Consider the following 15,059-nt stretch of genomic DNA (forward strand, 5'->3'; position numbering starts at 1 on the left):
AGGTGCAAAGCAGGTCTGGGCCCTAATCCTGCTGCCAGCCCAAAGAAGCTCTGTGGCCTTTTCTGTTCTATTTTTAAGCCCCAGTGGCCAGGGACGCTGGAGCTAAGGGAGGTGTGAAGAGATTTCAGCAGGCAACACGATCCCCCGTGGGCTGCAGGTCCCAGGGAAATAATGGGCTCTGTATCCATGCCAGGATTCACGTTTCTGTCCTCCTGGGAGAGTGGGGAGTCTGCTCTAGGGCTTCCCTACCCACCCCTGTGTGAGGTTTGTCCCTGCAGCATGAGGACATCAATGGCCTGTCCCCACCCCTGTGGGGTCTGTCCCCAGGGGATGCAGGACACGCCAGCTGCCTGTCCTCAGCCCTGTTGGGCTGTGCAGGTGGCAGCGGCTCAGGCGAAAGCAGGAGCTGAGCTCTATCGGGAGCTTCCAGGCATTGGTACTACTGTGTGTGTGAGAAAGCTGCTGGAGCAAAGCCTGTCGAATTAGCATGGAGATGGAGAGATAAGCACACAGAAATCCCAGCCCCACTGCGCGGCCGGATGTACTGCAGTTCATCACTCAGCAGCACAGCAGCAGATCAGCAGCTGCTGGGGGCTTTGGTGCCTGTTCATACTCTCGCCACTGGCTTGGCAGCAAGGAGCAGGTAACGTTAACACGGTGACTGGAGCATGCCTGTGCTCTCCCTCTATCACCCTACGGACTCTCCTGGGCCAAGGGGACCCCCCCACACACACCTTCCACAGGGATAGCTGTGAGATGGGGGTGAAGGGAGCATTTCCTCCCACCCAAGAGCAGAGGCCGCCCTGAGCAGCAGCTGCTGCCAACTCGCTGGACAGACAGAATCCTGTTATTGCAAAGACCGTGACCACACGGGGCCTCACGCCTGTCCTTGCAGGAAGGTCCCTTGGGGCCACCTCTCAGACACAAGGCCAGCCTCTGGCGCTGGAGCAAAGGGCTCTCCCCTAGGAGCCCTGTGGCTGGGGAGACCAACCCTTAATTGCCGAGTGCAATCCTGTTCCTGGTCTGAAGCTGTTTCCTCAGAGGCCTTGGGCAGAGTTTACATTCCTGGGATGAGCATCCACTTTCTAGGCAGCATGGAACAGAGACAGGAGAAGAGAAATAATATTTGGACACTGGTAACCTGTGACCAGCAACATCCTCCTGCCTATGGGAGAAACATCCAGCTGGCTAGGGCCACAATTGCTTGCTTTCCCCTTCACCATGCTCCGTCCCTGAGGCCAAACCTGCCCCTCCCCAGCTGCAGGATAGGGCTGGAGGTCGGTGCTATAAATGTCCCGGCATGTCCCTCACACCGCCTCCCACCCGGCTCTGGGGAGCAGCGTTACGCGCTTTGGGAACAAGGGACAGAGGAGGCTCAAGAGACAGCCAGGGACATAAGGCAAATAGAGACATTTCCTTAAAGAGCAGATGCCTCCCCTGCAGTGAGCCCCACTGCTGGATGAGAGCATTGCCTTGAATATGCCACTGCTTGTCTGTGCCACCTCCCTGCCCTGCTCACAGAGCTTGCTGTGGCTCCTTGCTGCCGGTGAACCCTGGCTGCCCGTGGGGAAGGCCAGTCCTGGCACCCAGCTGCAAGCATGCCATGGCACATCCCTGCCAGGGAACAGGGTCACCTCCATGCTGCCTACATCTTCTGGGTAAGGGGCAAGAGCAGGACCCCTGGCTGCCCATGACCACTGAAGGAGCCCAGAGCAGGCAGCTGCTCTGCCCTGCAAAACCTCACCCTGTGCATCGCAGGTGAGGTCCCTCTGAGTCACCTTTTCCATAAAACAGACCCATTTCAGCATCAAAACCCCTTTGTGTGCATCTTATCCCCTGCAAAATCCCACCTTTGGCAAGAGCCCAACAAAAACTTGTCCCTGAGTCACTCTTAAGCTGACTGTAGGCTTAAGGATCTCCTGCATCACCCCTGAAGCCCTCAGAGAACACCTCTGAAATCCTCAGGGCATTATTTTTGTTCTGCTGCTATTTAGGACACCAGAATCAGTCTCATCAAAGCTTTAGGCTTCTGTCAAGGGAAGTGCCAAACCCTCTGTGCTCCAGCACTTGGCACAGCCACCCTCTCTGCAGCTGACCCCAGTGGGCAAGAGCCCCTCCAGCAGCTACTTACGTTCTGCACTGTGAATGCACTCCCAAGGTCAAAGCAGCACAAGGTTTTAAGGCACTGGGCTCCTCGCACCTACCCTTTATCCCACAGCACCCATGTCTCCCCCTTGCTGTTTCATTTGATTGCTTTCCCTGGCCCTGATCTCTCCTAAGAGACTCTCGTAAGCTCTACTATCAGTGGCTTGGTCCGATGGCTAATGCTGAGATAAACCAGATCAATGATCTGCAGCTTGTGTCTCTGCAGTGGGGATGCAAGGTGGAAGACAGATGGGCTTGAGACTGGAGGCTTGGAGCTGTTTGTACCTGCATTTGAGAGTGAGAATGAAGATGGGAATGGTCTGGCAGGGGCTTCCCCAGCCCTAGCCTCTGGACAACTCTCTCTCTGCCAGGAGACTGCTGCTGACTTCTGGGAAACGCGGGGTTCTCCAGTAACCCCTGGATGGTCATTGCTGCTCCTCAAGGAAACAACTTGCAAACAACCTACCTGGGCCCTTAAGGACTTCTCAGAGCTGTGCTGCAGCAGCTCCGACTCCACGAGATGCCCTCGGCATCACATCTCTCATCCCTGGCGGCTGGCCACGGTGTCGTCAGTGCCTCTCCCAGCCCAGGTGCACAGGGGGATGTGTTTGCTGAGGGGGAGGATGACAATAGGGGGAAATGGGCTGTGCCGTGCACCCAATGGTGGTGGCTCGCAGCCCCGGCCACTGCTGCCCGCGGCAGACGGAAGCGTCCGGCCTTAGTCAGCCCCGGCCGCACGTGGCAGGAACTCTGGTGTTTGTTTTGGTTCCTGGGGAGGGGAGTTCAGCCTCCCTGGGGACCCACAACCAAAACCACAGGCACCTGACAGTCCAGTCCTGTGCCTTGGGACAGCAGGGTTTGGTCCCCATGGATCACCAGCACTGGGGGCTGGCCTAGGTCATACAAGAGATTCGGAGGGGCATGGTATGGGCACCAGGGCTACCTGAGAGCACTCAAGGCAGAGGACCTGGGCAATGGGAACCCATGGCAAGCCTGGATGCTGCTTCCAGGCATGACTTAAATCCCCCATGGGGACAGGGACAATGCCACCAAGGAGGAGAGGTCCTTGAGATTGCAACATCCAAGCCCTGGGAAGCCGTGGCCCTCATCCAGCCAGTGCTCCAAGCACAGGTCAGTGTTGGCAGACCCAGTACTGCTCAGCTTTGCACTTCTACTTTCAGTGCAGGCTTAGTTCAGGGATGAGACTGAGCCGGGGCAGGGGACAGAGTGCCTTCCCACCAGGGCAAAGCTGTGGGCAGATGGCAAAGCAATGCCAGCAGTGGATGGGAGGGTTAATGACCACAGGCCACCTCCCAGCCCAGCCATCAGTCAGCTGTGCCTGATGTGGGGAGGGGACTAGGGAGCACACCCTGCTGGGCACCCATGCTCAGTGCCCAGGGGCTGGGCAGCCACATGCGGCAGGGACTGGCCAGACTATGGGTGTCTGCAGGAAAGCACATCCCAGGAGCAGGGTGAGGAGCCAAACTGCAGCCCCAAGCACACGTGGGTGCCTACAGGTAAGTGTTCTGTCAGCAGCCCCAACAGCGAGCGCAGTCACGGTGCAAAAACAACAGCCCCTTGCACATGAGCTGCCGAGAGTCCACAGTGACACAGCACCCACAGCACAGCTCACCCTGTTCTGCCCAAGCTCCTCTCCTGAAGCCCCACGTGGGACCTGAGCCTCCAAACCCCAGAAAGCCTGCAGGAATTATTCTCCAGCAGCTGCAGAATGCTGTTTGGGAAAAACAAGGCTGTGGCCAGGACAGACTGATGTAGTAGTGTGTGTGACCTTCTGCCACTGGCAGGGATGGAACACCCCGTGCCTGTACGGGGTGGGAGGCACAGGGTATGGTAACTGCGGGACGGGTGAGACTCTCCCAGTGGGAGCAGAGCAGCCCTCTCCCCAGGAAACAGATAGAGGGGCTTTTTTCCACCAGAGAAGCAAGCATATTCTGCACATTTATCATGTTTCATCTACCCTGGGAAAAGGGCAGTGAGCACTGAATGGAGAGGAGAAAACACAGGCATGAACTGCCTGCTGCTCTGCTGCTGCCCCTCAGCTCCCAGCTCTCCTGGCCCAGCCAGCCAGTGGGCAGGGGCTGCCAGGCACTTTTCTCCCCTGCCAAACTGGAACCCGATCCACACCCAACCCAGAGCTTCTGGCTGCTTATCATGTGGATGCAGTTCTCCTGCTTTTAGCTGTCATAATATTGACACAAAGCAAAATAATAGTGATGGCAAGACTCTGCCTGGCTCTGGAAGGCAAACAGGCAAGGAGACGGGGAGCAGCAGACTCCACTATTGTGTGGGATGGGGCAGCAGCCAGGGCTGCTTCCAAGCTCTGCTCCCCAGCATCATGCGTGCTGATAAGAGGGATGTGGGATGTGGACAGAGGGGGATACAGGCTCCACAGCACGCTCTCCTAGCTGAGAAACGAACGTGTGCATCGGCAGGGCTTCATCCCAGAGGCTTTCCCAGAACGTGGGTGGAGGAGTGGCTCATCTCTCCCTTTCCCTGGAACCTGGCAGCCTCTGAATAGCTGCCATCACCCGCAGCAGACAATGAGCAAAGCGAGCCCAGGGCCAGCTGCAGTGCCGGGAGCGCGTGAGCAGAGGAACTGCAGAGAGCTGGCTGGTGACCAGGAAGCAGCCCAGACTGCTGGTGTCACGGACCCCCTTGGTGACCACGAAGCATCCAGGCCACACTTCGTCTCACCCCAAGGGCTTGGCTTCCTGCAGCTGCACCAGGTTTGCTCCGGGACTTCTCCAAAGCCAGCCTGGAGGGATGGGCCCCCAGCATCACCTCCTCTGTGGCCCAGTCAGCCTGCCATATATCTATCCTCTGAGCAGTGACAGAGCCACAGCCAACACCTGCACGATGCCACTGAGCTTTCTGAGTGCTTGTGCCTTTGGTGGCACTGAGCAAAGCCAACACCTTTTCGGGGTATGAAAGCCCAGCACACTGCTAGTGATGCTGAGGACAGCACCTCCCGCCCAGCTCTGTATCATGCTCCCTCATCCCTTGTTGGGGTTTATTTTCCTACATGACATGCAGTGACTTCCCACACTTCCCTCATCTCTTCCTGACCAGCCTGGCCTTTGAACTGGCTGCCTCCAGCTGCCTGCATCCCAAGAGGGGACCTGGGCAACTGCTACAGATGAATGAGCCGACGAGTGAGGCTCCACATCCAGGGCAAGCATTCGGACGCCAGCTTCCCATGCCTCTCCCGGGGGCCGGGAAGGGCGAGACGCAGGCCAGCCTGGGCTGCTTCCACAACAAGCCCTAGAAAAACCTTCCTGCTTTCCCAGCCTTGCTCTCTATTTTTAAGGCTCCTAAAAGGAGTGGGGTGCAAATTGCAAACTTGCTGGCAGGAGAGATGGTTCCTAGGCTGAATTCAGAACCGCCTACTCATTTTCCATGAGGATTGTGGACTCCATTAGTATTTGCAAGGGTCTGGCTATGGGCTCAGCCTGCTTGTGGGTGCTGTGCTAACGTGAGGATGAGACAGCAGCTGTTTTCCAGGCAGAGACAAGCGCACGTACACGCGGGCAGCCAAGCAAGAAGCTGCATCAAATCCTTCACTAACCTGAGGCACTAAATCCATCCTGCTATTCCCCAAAGCAAGCCCTGCCTGTTTCTTCTTGGCCACCCAGGCGGTTATGGCAGACAGGCTTTCTAGAGGATGACCAGTTTAGGAGACAGTTGTTACCAGGGTCATCAGCAGAGACCAGCAGAACACGTGTCCTGGTACCTGCAGTCTCAGATGCGAATTTCAAGCATGCCAAAACTGTTGATGACTCAGACAACGTGTGCGTGCGCCTGCAGAGCCACAGAGCTCAGCTTTCCAGCTATTCACGTACCTGCATTTGATCACTAGCTGTTTGTTTGGGGGTTTTGTCTTCTTTTCCTAGAAGCTTGAGCTTTAAACATGCATTCCACGCTTAGTTCAGCTCATCATTTTCATCCCCTTCACTGACTAAGTGACCTACTTTCTCCCCATAGCTTGCCGAAAACACTACTTTGGGCTCTCTCAGCCCTTCAGCACATTCACTCCTACCTTTACAGAGGTGGCTGCAAGAGCTTTGCGCTTGACTTGTTATTTTCTCAGGTGTTTGAGCATGTACTTTGCAAAGAGCAATCATGTCACACCAAAGGTACCTTTGTGCATCCTTCTTAGACTGTGCTTCATGTTCCCCCCACTCCAATGAAGTGCGACATTCTTAACTCAGTCACTTGTGCTCAGCAAGTGGCTTAGGCACCTAGTAGTAACGCTGCTTCATCCTGGGTTGCCCATCTGGTCTTCACAGTCCGTGCTGTGCTGATAGCCTGCACTGTTGCTCCTGCTGGACTGTGGCTCGGCTGGCTCTCCCCTCCTGGCTCCTTCCCTTCGCCTGTGCTGAGCGTGAGCAGCTCACTTTGCTTACCCTGGTGTTGCAGACGAGTCCAATTACTAGAGTTCAGGAAACTGATTCCCCTCCCTGGCATTTCATCCATCCCACTTACCCGCTGAGAGTTTCTAATCCAAACAGCCTCCCAGTACATGATGTTCCAGTGCTCCCAGGCTCTACCCAGCCCTCACACAAGCACTTGGGGGATGACATTAAGCCGCCAGGGATGCAGAATTCACTGGGTGGAGGAAAGCAGTGTCTCCAGCAGCCATCTCTGATGGTACAGAGCAGGATTCTGTCTTGGGTAGGCTGGCACCTCTCCAAGGGGGTGAGACAGTTTTCAGCCCCACTGCAGGCCCATAAAACATGCTGCTATGCTCATCCAGCCAGCTCATCCCCTACTCAGCTCTTTTGTCCCCAGCACCAGCACCGTCTGCAGTTGCGTCAGCCTCCTTGCTTGCTCATGCACCAGCTTGGAAGCTGAAGCCATCAGCTCTGCCCCAAAGTCCTGGGTACACCCAGGAAGGGAAGGAGGGTGCGCTGTGGAAGAGGCTGTGTCTGTGGCCGCAGCAGCGGAGGCGGCGTCTCGCTCTGAAACACTCAGCAGCTGTGGACCACCAGGTGAGACTCCTTCCAGCTGCCCCCAGATGCACACCCCACAAATGCTTCTGCCACAGTGGCCAGAACAGCCTACAAGGCAGCAAGATTTTTAGCAGAGCACACCAGGACACCAACATGCATCTTTCCAGCTGCCTTCTCCACTTGCCCCACACTCCCTGCACTGCCTTTGCTGCCACTCCTCCTTCTCACTTCCATTTTCAGTCCTCCTGGGCACTCCTTGTCTAACTGGGTCTTGACAGTAGCTGCTGGCTAATGACAACCAGATGTCTTGTAGCCATGGTCCTTCTAAGCAGACTGGAGTCTGCCTTTCAGCTCTCCAGAGAGCCCCAGGTTCTGGCTCAGCTCAGCTATGCAGGGCTAACAGCTCCTGAAATCCCCATTCAGAGGCTTTCATTCATGAAACACAAGGCAGCAGACTAAGTACAGGACTCTGCCCCTCAAGGGACACCAGGCTGCCAGCTGTCTTATGCCAGCTGCGGCAGCAGTGCCCGGCAGAAAGTGCTGTAGGGAACAGCACAAACAGGGGAAAAGCTCTGCAGCCTGGCAAGGCGGTGGGAAGAAACTGTCCCATAATAGTTACTGGGACTGGAACAGGGAATGTAAAACAGCCCAGCACCCACAAGGAGGTCGTAACCTCAGGGCCCAGTTTCCCTTCCTCTTCTCCGTCCTGCCTAATCTCCAAGAACTGCTCTGTTTACTAGCAAGATAAGTAAACAAAAGAAAGCTCCAATGCAATGTTGTTTTTTGGTTTGTTTTTTTTTGCTAATTCGCTGCGTGTCCCAGTCCCTGGGTGCATGTGTGGGAGCTGTTTCTGCTCACCAAGGCAGTTGGCACACAGCACTGCATGGGCACAGCCAGGGGCAGCAGCAGGCAGCTGCCCTACCTGCAATATGGCTGTGCAGAGGGGCAAAGGGGGATGGGGTTTCCCCACACAGATGCAGAGTTAGGCAGGCCGTGCTGCAGGGAGCCTTTGATTTACATGTGATGGAAGAAAACAGACACTTAAAGGAAGAGGGAGAGAAGGCATCAGGGAACCAGGACGTGCCCAGTCAGCATAGCACAGACAATAGCTGGGCAAACCCTGTCATCATCCACTGACTCTCCTGGGGCAAAGGACGAGACAATCTCTTCATGGAGGGAAATTCTGAATCCCAGTCAGGGCCGCAGCCCCCCACAAGCACATCCAGCCAAACCCGGAAGCGTAGCCTTTTGCCAGGTGTTGGGGGGACGTGGTGAGCTTCCTTTTCCAGGCTGGCGGGTACTTTGGCTTCCAGGAACACAGGGGCACTTGAGGAAGGAGGAGGAGGAGAGAGGTCTGGAAGGACTCTCAGTCCATCTAAGGTTTCGGACAACAAATCACCTGTATTAAGTCCTGAAGAGCCAGCACACCAGCTGTCTGTATCATGCTGGGGACCCAACAGTCGCTGGATGGCAGCTGGCTGTAGGGCGAGTCCTAAAGGAACCAGACAAGCATGAAAAAGATGTGAGGAACACCCAAGGCCCCACAGGCCTCTGCATGAAGCAACTGCTGAAAGCTTCCAGCATAAGCCAGTTTGCTTTGATTTCCTAATCTAAAACAACAGGACACAGATCTGAGCCACAGAGTAAAGCAATACCGCAATGAGAATTATTCCACGGCTCCTGCCTGTTCCCTGAACACATTGCTCCAGGAACCAGACACAAAGGAGCTACATTCCTGCCTTATCCAGGGCCGGTTCTGGCTCTGCCAGCAAGAACAATTGGACTGCCAGGAACTGCGCCTTTCCCAGCCGGTTTGCTTTGGCTCTTCACCCCCGCTCGCCGCCCGGTCCAAAGCAAATTCCTCAGGGCGGGCACTGCCCGCGGCCCCGGCCCCGCCCCTTTCCCGGGGAACGGCAGCGCCGCCGCTCATTGGCTGGTCGCCGCCGGAGGGCGGGCCTACCTCGGCAGCCCTGCCAATGGGGCGGTGGCGAGGCGGAAGCGGATAGGTGGCCGCCATGCCGGGCGCCGCCGGCCCGGAGCTGTCGGAGCAGATCGAGGCGTTCGCGGCGCGGCTGCGGCGCGGCGGGGAGCGGCCGCGCTCCGAGGACACGGCTCGGCAGACGCTGTCGCTGCTGCGCAAGATCGTCGGACACGGGCGATGGAGCCGGGCCGGTGAGGGCCGGGTGGCGGCAGGGCCTGGCGGCGGGAGGGCAGTGGCGGGGGAGCTGCTGCGGGGCCCGGCGCCCCGGTCGCGGCTGCCTGTGCGGAGGGAGCAGCGAGGTCGGGGTAGGGCCCATGCTGCACCCCCAGGAACTGGAGCCTCGCTGGCAGCGGCCAGTGGGTTCCCAGTGCTTGTCGTGCCGCCGCGCGGCCCATCGCAGCCCGCTGTGCTCCCGAGCGGCATTGCCTGAGGAGCTGCGTCGCTCCTGCCTGGCTTTTCCAGCGGCATCAGTCCGAGCACGGACCTTTCCAGCAGCACGTGGTTTTCTCTTTCACTAAATGCACTGCTTATGGTCTTCCCTAAGTCCATATTGTGTCCAGGCGATTCCTACTCCAGAACCCGCCTTGGGACGAGCATCTCTGTGAGGGGCTCCTTGCTGTTTCCGGTGCTGAGGTGCCCGTGCCGGAGCAGCCGCTGGCCTTGGGATGTTGAGGAGGTGCGCTGGTTTGATGCTTGCGTGGGTTTGCTCTGGGCAGCGATGAGCAAGGCCCTCCTCTCTTCCAGGGGAGCTCATGGATCTGATCCGGACAGAGGGCCAGAGGATGACGGCAGCCCAGCCGTCAGAGACAACTGTGGGCAACATGGTGCGACGAGTACTGAAGGTCATTCGTGAGGAGTATGGCAGGTGAAGTGCCCCTCTTGCTGCCAGTATCTCTCTAGAAGCCCAGAACAGCACTCCCATGCAATATGTTCAGTTACTTCTGTGAAACCGCATTAGTTTCCATCACTCCCTTCTCCCCTCTTTCTTAGAGAGGGATTTAGCAAGTTTAACATCAAAGGCAAGCCAGTGTGGCTGATGACATTTCCCCTATAGAAACCACTTGGTGTATGTGTTGTGGGTGCATGAGAACAGTCTGACCTTGGGCTGTTCTCTCCTGTTCCCGGGAGGGTCCATCCTGCTGGAGCAGTAGCCTCGAGCCTGCGTCTCATCTGTGGACAGCAGTGTTTGCACATGAATTAAGGCAGCACTTTTTGGCAGAGATTTGAGTGTCTCTCTGCCTGGACAGCTAGGGAAGCTTATTGGTGTGGTGTCCCTCTTCTGTGTGGCTTTCCTTCCTGTCTCCTCACATCCAGGTGTGCTGTGGAGACATTGCTCAGCCTGGCCATGGCCCTGCACTCTTTCATGAGGCTGAAGAGCTGCTTCTCTCCACAGGCTTCATGGGCGCAGCGAGGAAAGTGATCAGCAAGAATCCCTGCACAAACTCCTGACTTCTGGAGGACTGAGCGAGGATTTCAGAACCCCTTATCCCTCCCTCAGAGCTAATGTTATTGAAGCTATTAATGAGATGCTGATAGAGCTAGGTATGGATGAGTCTGAACTGCTCCTGAGAGGAGCTTCTTATGGGATGGGACTGATGCTTCCCCCTTCTCTAGGTGGAAAGAAAACAGCAAGGATATGGGAGGCTTAATCTGAAGGAACTAAGGGACCTAAGCCCTGCTGCTACCAGGACTTAGAAACTAAGTCCTCTACTTTACAGGGAGATGGGTGGAACATTGTGGAGGGAATAGCATGGGGGGCTGTTGGCCTGTGCTCTTGGTCCTCTGGGAAGTCTTAAGTCGTCTGAAGAAGAGTGTAAAAAATATGCCAAGGTTGAACTTAATCCCTTTGCACATATAACCTGACCCTTGTCACAAAGCACCGTGATACATTTTTCTTTATCTGTGATAGTTGTGACAGATCAAGCACTTGAGTCTCCTTCTGAGGTCCAGGTTGCCTTGCTATTGAACTGCAAAACTGTTGAAGTGCCATGGGCATGGTGGTTATCTGGAGTAATCCACTCCCCTCATGACAGAGTTTCAATAGAACTATTTCTATGCGTAGCTAGGAAGCACGGGGCATTCAAGGGCCAGCTTCTTGGTCCCTCTCCCCTGGCAAAAAGAATGGGGAGAAAGGCTGCTCCTGCTCTACTAGTGCTCATAACATGGTTCTAGTGAAAAATTACCTTGTTGGAGGACAGTTCTAGCAGCACAAGTGTTGCTTTTCCACTCACGTCTTCCTTTTGTTGCAGAGGGCACCACCGATAACATCGCGATGCAGGCGCTGGAGCACATCCACTCCAACGAGGTGATCATGACCATCGGCTACTCGCGCACCGTTGAGGCCTTCCTGAAGGAAGCTGCCCGCAAGCGGAAGTTCCAGGTGATCGTGGCAGAGTGTGCACCGTTCTGCCAGGTAAGGCCTGGGCTGGCTGTCTTCTCCAGGCACCACGTTGTCCTGCGCATTCTTACTAAAAGCTTGTCCCTAGAGGCAAGCTGAATATTATGGAAGTTCCTTTGCAGTGGAGAGGCTGGAAACAGCTTGTTATCCTACCCCAGCATCCTTCAGTCAGAGGGCTGTATTTGTGTTCCATTGCTTGGTATTTTTGCAATTCAGACAAGAACTGAGTGCTGCTATCATGACAAATGCACCGCAGGAGCTATGTCCCAGGGATCAATTGGATTCTCCCTCTTTTTAGGGCCATGAAATGGCTGTCCGACTATCTAAAGAGAATATTGAGACTACTGTCATGAGTGATGCAGCTATTTTTGCTGTCATGTCTCGAGTAAACAAGGTAAGGAGAGCTTCATTGGAGCAGGGATTAATGGCAGGTTGAGTGCTTAATGCCTCCTAAATGCGAGTCTCAGCAGGGATGGATAAGTTTGTGAAGACTCAAAATTGTAATAGTCCCTGTTTACAGCTGGGGTGGAGATTGTCTGGAACCCTAAGTTAGTATGATATGGACTGCATGGTGATAGGTTTGTCTGGCTTTGTGGCTAACAGGCAGAACAGTTACAAGAGAACCTCAAAGAATTAACCTCAATTTTTAAAGAAGATGGAACAAAAAGCAGCATTTCCAAAGGGAAGAACTCCCCCTTGCCTGGAACACAAGATGGCTAGTGGAGGGAATCACCCTGGTGAAGGATGTCTTTTTGAACAGACCTGTTCTGTACTTCTATAGAGATGAAGATGTGGCACCCCAAAGTAAAAAAAAAAGTACTTGTAACATTAAAATCTAGCCACATTAATTCATATCTATATATTTTAAGCTGCTTTACATTATTCCCATTTTACTGCAAGCAGTCAAATTACTTGTACAAAGTTTACTTTGTAGGCTTGTAGAACAACAGGGACCAAAGCCCAGTTTCTGCTTTGTGTTCCCTGCAATTGAACATACGTTTGTCCTCTGAAGTTCTGTGTGCTGGCTTTGCCGTGCTGGAGTCATGTTCTTGTTAGAGAGGAACATCTCAGTGCAGAGCCAGTGCCAGATGAAACAGATCAGGCATCCAGCTGCCCTGTAACTCCAGCCTTTGGCTGGCTGGCTGTTCTGACACACTCCTCCTCCAGCTCATCTGTCAGGGTCCAAGGCAAGAAGTATTCCTTCCCCACTTTGCCGTGGAACATGCTATCTTCTAATGCTGATTTGCCCTTTTAAGGTCATCATTGGTACAAAGACAATCCTGGCCAATGGTGCCCTGATTGCTGTGAGTGGGACACACACTCTGGCACTGGCAGCTAAACACCACTCCACTCCGCTCATCGTGTGTGCTCCCATGTTCAAGCTTTCACCACAGGTAAGTACAGCAGCTCTTCAGGACCACACCTGCAGGGGCTTTTACTTGTGGGAGCTTAGGGTGGAAAGCACTGTCTGTCAAGGCTGATTAATGAGCCATCTCCCCCATCTGGCACTGTTATTTCAGACAGGAGATCCTCACACAAATCTGGCACACCTCAGGATCTCCTTGAAGCTTCCTCTTCTGCCCCATGTGCAAAGCAGAGCACTGGGTATAAGGATGCAGATCACTGCCTACTAGAGACCGACATCACCATACTTATTTTTCCTCAACCACTACATATTTCAGTTTATATCATTAGTGCTGAAAGGCAGAGGAGGTAGAATGAGATGCTCAAAACTGTTTCTTACACTCAGTACTTTTTCAATATTGTCAGATAAAGTTGCAGACTGAGGAAGTCACTGTACCAGTTCCCTGGGCTTTGCAGAAGGCTCTGAAATCTCCAAGGAAAAACATTTCACCTGTAGACATTAGAGAGGTTCTAGACATAGACACTATGTAATTACTGTAAATAAATGTAATATCACCTGGCAAGTCATCTTCCTCTCCCATTAGTTCTTCCCAGTGCTAGGACCTGTCTTCACTAGGATAATCAGGTAGGTTGTTTTTTTTCCTGACCTTCCTGTACTCTTTCTTCTTTAGTTCCCTAATGAAGAAGATTCATTCCACAAGTTTGTGTCACCGCAGGAAGTGCTGCCATTCACAGAAGGTACTGATTCTTTTTCATATGTCTGGTCAAGCTGCTTCAGGCTATAGTTTGGTGTTGTGGTGTGTTGTTGTTGTTGTTGTCGTGGGTTTTTTTTGGTTTGGTTTGGTTTTTTTGTTGTTGTGGTTGGTGTTTTTTTTTTGTTTTTGTGGTTTTTTTTGTGTTTTTTTTTTTAGTAACTCACATAAAAATTAAGTGTAAGACTGTCCTATAACTCAGGACAGAAAATCCTTTCCTATTGTCCTTAGCAGAGAAAAGTGCTGGAAACCATCTAATTTTGTAAGTAACTTTCTATTGCAGAAAGTGCAGAAAAAGAATTTCTTTTGAACACTGTCTTTGCAGTTTTTGCTTCTGCTCCAAAATAGTCACTGTTTTATTACAGGATGGTGATAGTGATGCCAGGCAGGTGCCAGTTTTCTGTGGGAGAGGGCAGATGCGCAACACTGAGGGCAGCTTCCGTTCTCTCCTACAAGTGTTAACTTCTTGAAACCCAGTATCTCTGCAATGGGCTTCCCACACAAGCACCATCTTTAGAAAGGCATCAGCACCCAAGCCCATTTTCAGATAGCAAACTCTCTTTCAAAGCCCCATTTCTATGTTACAGCAACTTTTGAAATGAAGATACCAGACTTGGCACCACTTTTTTGTGAGCATTTCTTTAAATAATAACTTCAGAATGGCATGTGCATAGTAGTCAGTTTGTTTAAGGGCTCAGGAAGATGTGCAGAAGGCTAAATGTACTTTGAGTTGCTTTGTCTAATATTGGTGCTATTCATTTTACAGGGGAGATCCTGGCAAAGATCAATGTTCACTGCCCAGTGTTTGACTATGTCCCTCCAGAGCTCATTACTCTCTTCATTTCCAACATTGGGGGTAATGCACCTTCTTACATCTACCGCCTCATGAGCGAGCTCTACCATCCAGATGACTATGAACTCTAATACTGTGAAGCATGTTAATCTCCAGACTCTTCCCATCTTTCTCTTTAGAAAGATACAACAGCTAATTAAAGTGTATGTTGCAAAGACAGGTTGCTGTGGGAAAGCAGTGGGGCATTTGCTCAGCAATGTCCTTCCTACCCAAAAGCAGCAGAAGGCAGAGCTCATGTACGGATTTTGATCTCTGTGCTGTGTTAGAAACCATGTGGAGCTGCTAAGCTGCTTTGATTTTGAAGCAAGGCATATGTGTAAGTCTGGGGCAGCTAAGCTGTTACTTCAAAGTATGCTGCAATAAAGGCTGTTTACAGTGATCTCACTGTTAAGCACATTTTCCATATGCAGTTGTTTTGTCTGTTTAACTAGCAGGAGTTTTACCAGTGCAGTGAGTTGCCTGCACCTATGATGTAGCAGCAGGCTTTATGGTGTGCTTCCACATGCAAACGTGACAGGAATAAGAATACATCAGCAGCTGTCTTCAAAATGTATATTTAAGTATTTAATTACTTCTTTGGGGATATACTGTGATT

General features: G+C 53.1%; 1 protein-coding gene across 3 annotated transcripts; it reads left to right on the forward strand.

Moving 5' to 3' along the window:
* Positions 1-9,109: 9,109 nt before the first annotated feature.
* On the forward strand, positions 9,110-14,869 carry EIF2B2 (eukaryotic translation initiation factor 2B subunit beta). 3 transcript variants are annotated; one of them, XM_027880789.1, is made up of 8 exons: positions 9,110-9,287; positions 9,841-9,961; positions 10,490-10,638; positions 11,346-11,509; positions 11,793-11,888; positions 12,751-12,888; positions 13,531-13,597; positions 14,378-14,869. In XM_027880789.1, the coding sequence occupies exons 1-8, from the start codon at positions 9,131-9,133 to the stop codon at positions 14,533-14,535; spliced, it is 1,050 nt and encodes a 349-aa protein (XP_027736590.1). In that variant the 5' UTR covers positions 9,110-9,130; the 3' UTR covers positions 14,536-14,869. The 3 variants fall into 3 exon arrangements, with proteins under 3 accessions (XP_027736590.1, XP_027736591.1, XP_027736592.1); XM_027880790.1 differs by lacking the exon at positions 14,378-14,869 and adding an exon at positions 13,758-13,897 and having other exon boundaries at positions 9,131-9,287; positions 13,531-13,646; XM_027880791.1 differs by lacking the exon at positions 12,751-12,888 and having other exon boundaries at positions 9,131-9,287.
* Positions 14,870-15,059: the final 190 nt, after the last annotated feature.

The sequence above is a fragment of the Empidonax traillii genome, unplaced genomic scaffold (genome assembly GCF_003031625.1).
Source record: "Empidonax traillii isolate 1590-97213 ecotype Southwest subspecies unplaced genomic scaffold, ASM303162v1 scaffold74:size2480735, whole genome shotgun sequence".
NCBI classification, from domain to species: domain Eukaryota; kingdom Metazoa; phylum Chordata; class Aves; order Passeriformes; family Tyrannidae; genus Empidonax; species Empidonax traillii.